Source organism: Capra hircus, chromosome 15 (assembly GCF_001704415.2).
Source record: "Capra hircus breed San Clemente chromosome 15, ASM170441v1, whole genome shotgun sequence".
Taxonomy (NCBI): Eukaryota; Metazoa; Chordata; class Mammalia; order Artiodactyla; family Bovidae; genus Capra; species Capra hircus.
In genome coordinates, this window is record NC_030822.1 from 50,214,283 (window position 1) to 50,227,551 (window position 13,269).

General features: G+C 46.1%; 1 protein-coding gene across 2 annotated transcripts in view; it reads right to left on the reverse strand.

Annotated features, from left to right (window-relative positions):
* Positions 1-13,269, reverse strand: part of SORL1 (sortilin related receptor 1) — a 166,365-nt gene that overhangs the window by 104,940 nt on the left and 48,156 nt on the right. For both annotated transcript variants that reach the window (XM_018059638.1, XM_018059640.1), the window contains exons 7-8: positions 7,652-7,753; positions 6,476-6,645 (exon numbers count right to left, since the gene is read on the reverse strand). In XM_018059638.1, the coding sequence (XP_017915127.1) occupies positions 6,476-6,645; positions 7,652-7,753 (272 nt within the window). The remainder of the gene's footprint in view (positions 1-6,475; positions 6,646-7,651; positions 7,754-13,269) is intronic.

Here is a 13,269-nt window from a genome sequence, read left to right on the forward strand (position 1 = left end):
CACAATAGCCAAGACATGGAAGCAGCCTGAATGTCCATCCACAGATGAGGGGATAAAGATGTGGCATGTATACAATGGAATGCTACTCAGCCACAGAAAAGAATGAAATAATGCCATCTGCAGCAACAGGGGCGGACCCGGAGATGACCATAAGCGAAGTAAGTCAGAAAGAGAACGACAAACACCACTTGCATGTGGACCCTAAAATACAACCCAATCTAGGAATACAAACCAATCTAGGAAATTAAAGCAGACTCGCAGACATGGAGAACAGACCTGTGGCTGCTGACAGGGATGGGGAAGGGAAGGATGGAGAGTTCGGGCTTAGCAGATGCAAGCTATTTTATATATAGGCTGGATAAACAGCAAAGCTCTAACTGTATAGCACAGGGAACTATATTCAATATACTGCGAGAAACTATAATGGAAAAGAATGTGTGTGTGTGTGCATGTGTGTGTATAAATCAATCACTCTGTCACACAGCAGAAATTAAGACAACACTGTAAATCAACTAGACTTCAGTTTAAAATAAAAATTATAGTGCAGTGCTGGGGCTTACAATTTAACCTAGTCTACAGAAATATAGCTAAGGGATTACACTGTCCAGATACTTATAACTAATTAGCCAACACCCTGATCAGACAGAAGCCCATAGGATTTGTCAGGGAACAGAGCAGAAGCCTTCCCAAAGACACAGTACATCCAACAAGGATGGCTCTGGAAACCTTGACGTTATGCTTATTAACAGGGAAACAGTGACAAAGACCTCCCTGGCCTTAACTGCTATGCCCAGATCCTGCAACTTCCCTGAGCAGTAGTTTTGCACTAACATGGTACACGTTCTAAGGACAGATTCCCAAGAAAGGTAGCCACAGTTCACACGTGGCTTTTAAAACTGGAAGCATGTCCTTTGTTTGGAGAGTTCTGAGCCACCGGGCTTTATTAAAAAAAAACACACACACACACACACAGAACTACACGTTCCTGTCATCCGTCATATAAATCTGAAGCAGGAAGACTGTTTTGCCAGTTCAGACAGAGAGATGCACACAGGTTCAGACAGAGAGATGCACACAGAAGTGGCAGAACCACCTTGCCTGAGAGAGCAAGGTCCTCCAGAAAACACTGGCGCTGAGACCACATGTTCTGATACGTGGTTTCCTTAGTTCTGGTTTAGTTGGTTTTCAGTTGCTTCCCTAGGAATCAGCCCAGGTCTGTTACCCACCTTGCCCTCTATTCACACGACTCTCTTGCTTGTGATTCTACTATTGTGAGGGTCACCACAGGCTTCTTCCAATTTATCTGGGAGGTCTGAGTTTCCCTTGTCTCAAGGAGCCTTGTTTCTTTCCATGGTCTTTCTCCTGGCGTTTTATCTTTTCAATCCAAGCAGAAGCCTGTCCCCTGTACCTCCACTCTCCTCCGGGTCCCGGTCCATCCTGTCATCTCTCCTTCTAACACCTCACACCTTGCAACCACCTGACTCACCCAAGCACCTCTCCACAAGAGTCTGTATTCTTCCATTTTCTCTCACTGGCTCTCACCACTTGCTTTTCCCTCTCGCCAGACAGCTCACCAGGTCCCTCTCGGCCACCTTCAGCCCAGAACCCAGCAGTCCTCCTCAAAATGCCCCACAGGCAAGCCACTTCTTCCGTCCACCCCACGTCTGTCCTGCCACCTTAGACAGTGCCTCCCCTCGGCACCTCTCACCAAGGTCAGGGCCATCCCTGGGAAGAATTCCTCCTCCAGGTCCCTAAGTAACGAGACCCAGGTCCTTGGCACCCACTTCCCCACTAGGTGCAAATCATAGCTCATGTTGTTTGGTTTTCCTTTCTGAGTTAAGCCAGCCTGCCCACATAAACTGCTCACTCACACTTCTCCAGTGTCATCACACTGAGATGGAGATGCAGATGGCAAAGGTCACTTAAGTGAGCACATCTCCAGTCTCAAGATAAAAATCTGAAGAAAGGAATGAGAAAGCCAAAGAGGAAAGCAGTCTATGAATCTTGATGTAAATCTATTTTCAGTTTCGTAACTGGATGCTCAGGCGAGGCGGGGCGGGAAATGCCGTAACTTCATAAAGGGCCATTTGCGTGCTGGCATTACGGAGGTTCCCACCCCGCAGAGAGCCACGCTCTGCAGCTCTGGGCTCCCCCTCCCATCTCCATCCTGAAGAGCTGACAGATGCAGAAGCTGAGGGAACTTTGGCTGAGCTGTGACTCACTGGCCCCATGGCCAGAGTCTCTCAAAGGTGAGAGAGTCGGCAAGAGGCCAGAGAGAGTGGTTCATGATTTTAATTACAACTCAGGCGACTATCCAGATGTTCAAGCTGGATTTAGAAAAGGCAGAGGAACCAGAGATCAAATTGCCAACATCCACTGGATCATCAAAAAAGCAAGAGAGTTCCAGAAAAACATCTATTTCTGCTTTATTGACTATGCCAAAGCCTTTGACTGTGTGGATCACAATCAACTGTGGAAAATTCTTCGAGAGATGGGAATCCCAGACCACCTGACCTGCCTCCTGAGAAACCTATATGCAGGTCACGAAGCAACAGTTAGAACTGGACATGAAACAACAGACTGGTTCCAAATAGGACAAGGAGTACGTCAAGGCTGTATATTGTCACCCTGCTTATTGAACTTATATGCAGAGTACATCATGAGAAACGTTGGGCTTGAAGAAACACAAGCTGGAATCAAGATTGCCGGGAGAAATATCAATAACCTCAGATATGCAGATGACACCATCCTTATGGCAGAAAGTGAAGAGGAACTAAAATGCCTCTTGATGAAAGTGAAAGAAGAGAGTGAAAAAGTTGGCTTAAAACTCAACATTCAGAAAACTAAGATCATGGCATCCGGTCCCATCACTTCAGGGCAAGTAGATGGGGAAACAATGGAAACAGTGGCTGACTTTATTTTGGGGGGCTCCAAAATCACTGTGGATGGTGACTGCAGTCATGAAATTAAAAGACACTTGCTCCTTGGAAGAAAAGTTATGACCAACCTAGACAGCATATTTAAAAGCAGAGACGTTACTTTGCCAACAAAGGTCTGTCTAGTCAAAGCTATGGGTTTTCCAGTGGTCATGTACGGATGTGAGAGTTGGGCTATAAAGAAAGCTGAGCGCTGAAGAACTGATGCTTTTGAACTGTGGTGTTGGAGAAGACTCTTGAGAGTCCCTTGGACTGCAAGGAGATCCAACCAGTCCATCCTAAAGGAGATCAGTCCTGCGTGTTCATTGGAAGGACTGATGCTAAAGCTGAAGCTCCAATACTTTGGCCACATGTAGAGAACTGACTCACTGGAAAAGATCCGGATGCTGGGAAAGATTGAAGGCAGGAGGAGAAGGGGACGACAGAGGATGAGATGGTTAGATGGCATCACCAACTCAATGGACTTTAATTTGAGTAATTCCAGGAGTTAGTGATGGACAGGGAGCCTGGCATGCTGCAGTCCACGGGGTTGCAAAGAGTCAGACACGACTGAGAGACTGAACTGAACTGAACTGAAGGCGACTATTGCTCACTGCTACAAAGGAATGGCGTACGTTACACATGGATAAAATCTGAAAACACTACCCAAAGCGAACTAGACACAAAGGTCAGGTGTTACAGTATGATTCTATTTATATGAAATAGCCAGAAAAGGCAAATTCATAGAGACAGAAAGCAGCCTGATGACTGCCAGGGGCTTAGGGGAGAGAAATTACTGAACAGTTAAGTGATTTTCTTTGGGAAAAATGTAAATGTTTGGGAATTCGGTAAGGTTGGTGGTTGCACAGCACTGTAAATGTGCTATGTTGCACTGAGTTGTTTACTTTAAAACGGATAAGTTTACGTTATGAGAGTTTCACTTCAATAAATCATTAAAAATAAAAGAAAGCCACTGGGGGCCAGCCTGAGGAGGCAGTGACTGACCAAACCAGAACAACCTGAGGATGAATCACAGAAGGGATGGTTTATAACACACTGCAAGACACTGAATAATAAACAACCTCTGAGTCTACGCTGGGAAACAAAGCTAAGGAGTAAAAGATGACAGCACCTCCAAAGGAGAAGAAATAGGGTGTGGAAAAGTGTACCAGAGCCCACAGAAAGTTCTCGACTTGGTATCTAATAGGCATCCTCAGATGGGAACTCGCCCAGCCCTCCTGGACAGTCTGAAACCATCACTGTGCCGGTTGCTCCAGCCAAGCAGTGGTGGGTCCCTGACTTCCCCTCCTTCTCGCAAACCCCATGTCCAATCCATCAGTCAAATGCATCAGCAAATGGGTCAAAACGAAAGTGATACTCGCTCCTATGCGACCCTATGGACTGTAGCCCTCCAGGCTCCTCTGCCCATGGAAATCTCCAGGCAAGAATACTAGAGGGGGTAGCCATTCCCTCCTGCAGGGGAATCTTTCCAACCCAGGGATCAAATCCACGTCTTCTGCATTACAGGTGGGTCTTTTACTGTCTGAGCCATCAGGAAGCCTCTGACCATTTCCATCATCTCCACGGCTACCACTCCAGGTCCCGCCAACCTCAACCTCCACTGGCCCGGATTTCGGCAGTGATCTCACAGCTGGATCTCCCAGTTTGCAAGTCTGCTGTCTGATTTCCACACAGCATGTAGCATGGCTTCTTTAAAAGATAAGTCACATGAGTATCCACTGAAAATAATCTATAATACTGCCCATTTATGTTTTATGCACTTTTCTTTACATAATTCAATTCACATTTTTTAAAGTGGTGTCCAAAAAATGTAACAGGTTAAATCAAGTGATATCCAGCTTCTGGTCAAAACCCTCCATCATGCTTAAGAGGAAAAAAAAAAAAAAAAAAAAGATCCTGCTATGCCCTTGAGGGCCCTGTACAATCTAAACCCTGCTTTCTTGGTTCCTGTGTCTTAGGGATGCTCTCTCCCATCCATCAGCTGGTTGATCCACCCTGGCCTCCACACTGCTCTTAAACCACTCAAGTCCCACCCCAGAGCCCCTGTGCCCACTGTTCCTCCACCTGCAAGCCTCCTCCCCAGGTTATGTGCCCGGCTCCCTCTCCTGTGTAACTCAGGCACCTGCTCAAACATCATTCTCCTAGAACAGCCTTCCATACAAAAGCAATACAAAGCAATGCCCTGGTAACCCACTGTCCTCTTATCTCACTTTTTTTTTCTTCTCCGCACTCAGCATTATCGGCAGAGCACGTATTTGTTTCTATTTTGTCTTCCCACAATTAGAACAAAAGCTCCATGGATGAGGGAGCTTGTTCCAAGTTTTCCTTGCTGGATACACAATACTTGCACGGCTGTACATGCAAAGCCACCAGGCACTGAACAGCAGCATCCTTGCTGAATGACCCAGCAACTTGAAGAGGGACAGCGGGCAGCAAGGACATGCCCTCTGACCTGAGGTTCACGGTGATCAAGCCAGACCTCACTGCAGACCAGCCAGTTCTGCCAGCTGGCTCTTCCCAAGAGCAGAGAGCAGTCTTAATCACATTGAGACGCACACAAGAGTGGTCTGTCACAGACAAACGAGAGTAAATGACCTCGCGCCACTGATGGATCACAGTGCCACCCACATGGCATGGCATCCACCCCTTCCCTGTCCCAGACTCCTTCATGGCCCTGAGAACACTGTTACAGCAGGACCACTCCAGGCAGGTGACGTACTGATAAAGGACTTTCCCACAGATACCACAGAACAATACCTTGCAATTACCGGGGGGAGAATAATGATGTTAATTAACCAGAGTCACGTGGAGGAAGGGCCTTGTAGACACACATGCCAACTGGCCCACAGGTGGGGATGACGTTTTGCCAGTGCTCTTTCCTACTGGGTCTGAGATCACAAAACCAGGTAACTGAATGAAGGAACCCCAAAGGAGCGGCTGACACGGTGGCAGTGATCCTGAGTCACCCAGCACAGCAGTGCTCAGCCTCTGCACCACATAAACATGTGGGGACCTCCATGGTGGGCCAGTGGTTAAGAACCCTCCTGCCAATGCAGGAGACACAGGTTCGACCCCTGGTCTGGGACGATCCCACATGCCTCGGGGCAATTAAGCCCGTGCACCACCGCTACTGAGCGTGTGCTCTACAGCCCTCTAGCCGCAACTACTGAGCCCAGGCTCTAGAGCCGGTGCTCCGAAACAAGGGAAAGCCACTGCAGTGAGAAGTCCATGCGCTGCAACTAGAGAGGAGCCCCCACCCTCCGCAACTGGAGAAAGCCCACCAGCAGCAACAGAGACCCAGTGCAGAGAAAACCGAACCAGTTAAAGTTGTTTTAAAAATTAAACAAGATCCTCAAGTGCCTGTCACACCTCAAACCGGATAAAAAAAGTACTGTCTGGGAAGGTGAACCAGTAATCACTGGGGCTTCTGAAACCACCCCCAGGGGAGTCCAAATGTTCAGGGGATGCTGAAAACCACCCAACGAGAGGTCGTGCCGGGTAAGAAAGCAGGAAGTGGCCCTGCCTACCGGTCTCCTTACCTCACCAAGGTGTCACTGCCTGCCCCTGCTGGGCTGTAATAGAGCACGTTCTCCAAGGACAGTGAGAACTTCAGCCCGTCTGCCTCCGAGATATACAGGTTGGTGCGGTTGTTACTGTGACTGACACACACAAACACCTGGTCCTCGGAGGCGTCCGCGATGTAATATTCCTTTGGCATCAAAAAATGAAAAAGACACAAGTCAAAAAAAAACACATATGCCCTGTGGAAGGTCCCTTTGCACACACAAGCAAGGGCTTCTCAGTGTCCCAGGGAAGAGGGCAGTCTTGGAGCCCACGAGAGCTTCCCAGTCTTGGGAAAGAAGCTTGGCTGACTATCTTTAGAGACCTTGAGGCTGTCCTCTGGCTGGAGCAGACCCCTTATCAGCAGATGGGGCACAAAATAAGAATGGGCCTTGAACTCCAAAAAACGACCTAGAAATCACTTTTACGTAATGGTGTCTCCTTATCATTACTACAAAGCATAATGCAAATTAATGTGCATTTCCTTCCCTCTCATTTCCTCTAAGATGACTACAGGAAGGCAGAACCCAGAGAAAGCAAAGAACTAACAAACAAGTTCTCCATCACATACTCCTCTGAGCTACTAATCCTCCATCACACGAGGCGCTGGCATCAAGGCCTTCAAGTGCCACCTCCTCCCCACGGTCACTTCTCCGATGACCCTGCTCACACTGACCTTTCCTATGGTTCTCTATGTCCTGGCACACGCTGCACAGTCAGGCCTTTGACTGTACATGGCTTCTTCCTCTGCTCTGTTCTTGGACCCTCCAACCCATCTGTTTCTAAAAGGGTGAGACTCCAATCCTGTCCCCTTATGGAACCTCGCCATCTATGAGCAACACAGCAGGTACTTAATGAATAACGGCTGCTGTCCCTGCCTTTCCATTCCTTCAGCATGGGCACACTGAGCCCATTGACTCTGGCTCCAAACCTCTCTGCCAATCCTTCTCCACTTCAAGCAAATTAAGGCTCCCATTCAGCTCCACTTCAACAAATGAGGAGGGGAAAAACAGACCAAGATGCCCAAAGCATAGAGACTAGTCTAGAAAGTGACTCCAGGGAGCTTCCATCGAATATCCTCCCCCATCCCCCTCCCCCTGACCTCTGCCTGAGGACAGCAGCACTCCCCCCCACCCACCGCGGACCCCACTCACATTAATAGGATGTCTTGTGACAAACTGGGCTGCTCGCATGGGCTTCCGGCCAAAGGAGACCCAGAGCTGGACAGAGGACGGTTGTGGACTGCCGAAGAGATGCTGCCAAGGAAGAGGAGGAGAAAAACACCAACTGTACCATATGATAATCATTCAGAACAAGTGTAAAAGGAAACAGGACAGTCAGATCCCTCTGATTCTACTAAAAACACTAACCAGTGTGACCACAAATGCACATTTTGCAACGTCTGCCGTCACTGGGCAGCCTGGGCGGTACCACTCTATCCTAGATACCTGGTCTGCAACAGATACAGACACTCCGGGCAGTACACGAAGAGAAAGGACAGAGTGTGAAGGGAGAACCTGAGCTTGGGGAGGGGGCCGGGGGCTGCCAAAGCTTCAGCAGAGAGCGAAAGGGAGAGGGCTGTGTGATGAGGCTGGAGAGACAAGCTGGGTGGAACATACAGCCCCAAAACCACCAGAGGGTGACGTCCGCCACACACCTGATACGCACACAAAACACACCCTCTTCCCCTTTCTACTATTTCTAGATCGCAAGGATCCCCGAGCCACAGGGCCTTAGCTTTTACCAGCAGTTGAGGGAATCGTCACCGATTCTATTTTTCAGTCTTTTCATCCTTCTCACTGACTAGGGTCTCTTGCTACAATATGTTTTCTTTGGGAGAGACAGGGTACTCCGTGGGATGCTGACCACGCACGCGACACTGGTCACACTGTGTTTCAGGGATACTAATCACAGCTGGGAGCGTGCTCATGTGTCTGAAAGTGCTAGATTCAGACTTAGCTCTCAATTTCTCTATGTTCCCATTTCTGTGTGTTTAGTTGCTCACTCGTGTCCGACTCTTTGAGACCCCATGTACTGCAGCCCGCCAGGCTCCGCTGTCCATGGGGATTCTCTAGGCAAGAAAATTGGAGAGGGTTGCCATTCCCTGCTCCAGGGGATCTTCCCAACCCAGGGATCGAACCCAGGTCTCCCACATTGCAGGTGGATTTTTTACCATCTGAGCCACCAGGGAAGCCTAGGTTCCAGTGTATCCCTCTATAAATTGAGAAGCTGATTTGAATGAGGACTTAGGGTATGGGTTTAAATGATCCAGGAACCCCATAAATATACATGCAAATTTTCCATGTGGATGCACTCACTCACTTTGCTGGGAGGATATATACATTTTAAAAGTTTCTCAAAAGGGCCAGTGATCCAAAAAAGAATACGAAACACTGCAAAGGCTCTAAATGTCTCTTTCCAGTTCTACAAGTCTGTGACCAGAAACTGAAGGCCAATTATTGCACGCCTAGGAGAACAGACAGGGAGGCCCATCCTCGTGTGGACATCCTCATGGGCATGACTATCATCCGACTTGAATGTCGGGATCCTCAGCCAGAAACGGTGAGCTTGGCTTCACTTACCCTCGACTATGTTGCTACTGTTTATTACAGATTTTTAATTCCTACAGAGTATAGAAGATTTCCAATTTTCCTTTTTTTTTTTTTTTTGATGTCACGTTTTCTTGACTGTAATATGACAACTGCTAAATACTCCATGCTCATGGATGTCTAACAAACTTTGTGAAGAGCAAGCTGATGAAGGTGAAGTCTTTTTCTATTCACCTGAGCAGCTGAATGTACACACACACACTCACATTTTTTCCAAGCCACCACTGAACACTGGTTAAAAGTAGTTTGTTTTAAAGAAGCCAGGCAGAGAAGTACAGAAGACTGCCTTCCCAAAATGGCACCCTGAAAACTGCATAATAGCCTGTCCTCAGTATGGGGTTATAGAAATGATGGATTGATTAAAACACAAAATGTATCACCCAAGTGAGAGAGTTCCCAAAATTGCTATGTATAAATTCCAAAAGCCCTCCTTAAGTCAATAAAGTTTTATAGCTATGTATCAAGGTCAGATGATTTAAGCCACCCTATATAAATCCTTATGATTATACATAAATACACAGAGGCAAAAGATATTAACAAGAGGTGGCAAGAATACACAGAAGAACTGTACAAAAAAGATCTTCACGACCCAGATAATCACAAAGACGTGATCACTCACACTCATCAACAGCTGGACATCCTGGAATGTGAAGTCACGTGGGCCTTAGGAAGCAACACCACGAAAGCTAGAGGAAGTGATGGAATTCCAGTTGAGCTGTTTCAAATCCTAAAAGATGATGCTGTCAAAGTGCTGCACTCAATATGTCAGCAAATTTGGAAAACTCAGCAGTGGCCACAGGACTGGAAAAGGTCAGTTTTCATTCCAATCCCAAAGAAAGGCAATGCCAAAGAATGCTCAAACTACCACACAGTTGCACTCATCTCACATGCTAGTAATGCTCAAAATTCTCCAAGCCAGGCTTCAGCAATACGTGAACCGGGAATTTCCAGATGTTCAAGCTGGTTTTACAAAAGGCAGAGGAACCAGAGATCAAATTGCCAACATCCGCTGGATCATTGAAAAAGCGAGAGAGTTCCAAAAAAGCATCTATTTCTGCTTTATTGACTATGCCAAAGACTTTGACTGTGTGGTTCACAATAAACTGTGGAAAATTCTGAAACAGATGGGAATACCAGACCACCTGACTTTGCCTCATGAGAAACCTATATGCAGGTCAGGAATCAATAGTTAGAACTGGACGTGAAACAACAGACTGGTTCCAAATAGGAAAAGGAGTACGTCAAGGCTGTATATTGTCACCCTGCTTATTTAACTTCTATGCAGAGTACATCATGAGAAACGCTGGGCTGGAAGAGACACAAGCTGGAATCAAGATTGCCGGGAGAAATATCAATAACCTCAGATATGCAGATGACACCACCCTTATGGCAGAAAGTGAAGAGAAACTAAACAGCCTCTTGATGGAAGTGAAAGAGGAAAGTGAAAAAGTTGGCTTAAAACTCAACATTCAGAAAACGAAGATCATGGCATCCGGTCCCATCACTTCATGGGAAATAGATGGGGAAACAGTGGAAACAGTGGCTGACTTTATTTGGGGGGGCTCCAAAATCACTGCGGATGGTGACTGCAGTCATGAAATTAAAAGACGCTTGCTCCTTGGAAGGAAAGTTATGACCAACCTAGATAGCATATTCAAAAGCAGAGACATTACTTTGCCAACACAGATCCATCTAGTCAAGGCTACGGTTTTTCCAGTAGTCATGTATGGATGTGAGAGTTGGACTATAAAGAAAGCTGAGCGCCGTAGAATTGATACCTTTGAACTGTGGTGTTGGAGAAGACTCTTGAGAGTCCCTTGGACTGCAAGTTGATCCAACCAGTCCATCCTAAAGGAAATAAATCCTGAATATTGCACTGAAAGGACTGATGCTGAAGCTGAAACTCCAATACTCTGGCCACCTGATGCGGACAACTTACTAATTTGAGAAGACCCTGATGCTGGGAAAGATTGAGGGCAGGAGAAGAAGGGGATAACAGAGGATGAGATGGTTGGATGGAATCACCAACACAATGGACATGGGTTTGGGTGGACTCTGGGAGTTGGTGATGGACAGGGAGGCCTGGCGTGCTGCGGTTCATGGGGTCACAAAGACTCGGACACGACTGAGTGAACTGAACTGGAACTAGACACAGATATCAGTGAAACACTTTTTTATGCTTTAGGTTTTTTCACTACTTCTTACTGCAGTTATACCTGAGAAAGGAGCCATTTCTCTCAGTGACACTCAAGCCCATCATTAGCTTTTGTTTGTTTCTTGGGTTTGTTTTGTTTGGCTGTGCCACACGGCATGCAGGGTCTTAGTTTCCCAACCAGGGATCAAACCCATGGCCCCTGTGTTGGGAGCACAGAGTCTTTACCACTGGACCAACAGGGAAGGCCAAGCCCATCACCAGTTACATGTTCTTAAAGATGATTGCTGGGAGACCTGAGAAGTGAGAATAGATAGCAAGATATAAATGCAAGAGTACAAAGGTCATGAAAAACCTTTAAGTACATCCATCTCACTTTATTCTGGGAGAAGTATTCCTAAGTCTGGATAGTTAGGTTCACTTCTAAAGCATTCGTAGACAAGTTAGTGCAATATTTTACCACTATCAAGAAAAGTATTAACAATAAAACTATGACACACTATTAATGGTAAGATATATTTCTTAATAAACCATTGTTGATGCTGAATTTCTCTTTATCGTTATTATGGAAGTAAAATACTGTATGCTCATGAAAAATTCAACAGTACAGACAGGTATAAGGTAGAATGCAGATCCGTTTGCTCTCATAAATGCCCACTGGTAACTGGCTCTGGGCCATTCCTTCAGAGATGCTGTGTGCCACCACCTATGTGTATATTTACACAGTGACAGACGTACCACTCACCACAACATCCATCAGCCCTTTCCTCCTTAGCAAACCCTGACAACCACCCAAATAAAAGCCTAAGGCTCTCTTTCTTTTGGACAACTCTGTGTGGTCATGTTACTAAGGACCAGTCAATAAGACATGAACAGACTATTGTGCTGGGTTTCAAGGAAAGCTGCTGAAAGGGACTGAATCAGCTGGGAGGGGTCCTATTGTGGCCTTTCTATCTGTCTTCATTCTTCCTGACTCCAAAAGACTCGAAGCCTAGTGTAAATATCAGGGACCATGAGGGAGAGCGTGCAAATTATTCCTTTGGATGGTCAAACAGCAAGATAGAGGCTTGGGGACTTCCCCAGTGGTCCAGCGGTTAGGCCTCTGCTCTTCCAATGCAGGGGGCACAAGTTCAATTCCTGGTCAGGAAAATGCCATGTGGGCGGCCAAAAAATTAAGAAAAAGAGGCCTTGGTCCCCAGGAACACCAGGGCACCAACATGCCAGCCCTAGCTTTAGGCAGCACTAAAGAGAGAAAAATAAACCTCTGTCTTGGCGAAGTTGCTTTTATTTCTAGTCTGTTAAGAGTAGCCAAACGCATTGCCAGATTGATACATGCAAATTTCTTTTTCACATACAACTGGATCATGATAGAAATATGGCTGTGTAACTCATGGGAGAAATGGTATTATGTAACACTTTTTTCACTAACAGAGTATCTTACTGTTCTACAATTTAACTGTTTCCATCAGCAGTGTATCTTAGACATCTTTGATTTAACAGCTATTAATGGCCATTTAGGTTATTTCCAGAAGCACTCTTCAATGAACGTACTTGTATGAATTACCTTTTTCACAGCTACAGGAGAAAATCTGTAAGATGCATTATTAGAATTCCTATGTCAAATTTTCCATTTTGACAGATAGCATAAACGGCCTTCCTGAAAGGCTATTCCAGTCAATACATCCACCAGCACACATACTTTCACCAACAACTAGGAATTATTTAAATGTTTTATTTACCGCAATATTATAGGGTCTGTGAATTCATAGCAAGATATTTTGCATTTGGTGTTTTCATTTCTGATAAGCAAAAAACAAATAAAAGAATCTGAATAATCTGAATTTCAGAGCCTGAGTTTACATTTATGCTTGAGATTAAGTCAACAGCCAAAAAAAGGGGGCGGGGGGGAGCAGGAAAAGAGAGCAGAAGGGAACTAAATATGATATATTCTTGCCAAGTGAAGGCTGAAAGATATATTCAGTGATCTATTCAACTGGTGGGAAAAATGAGG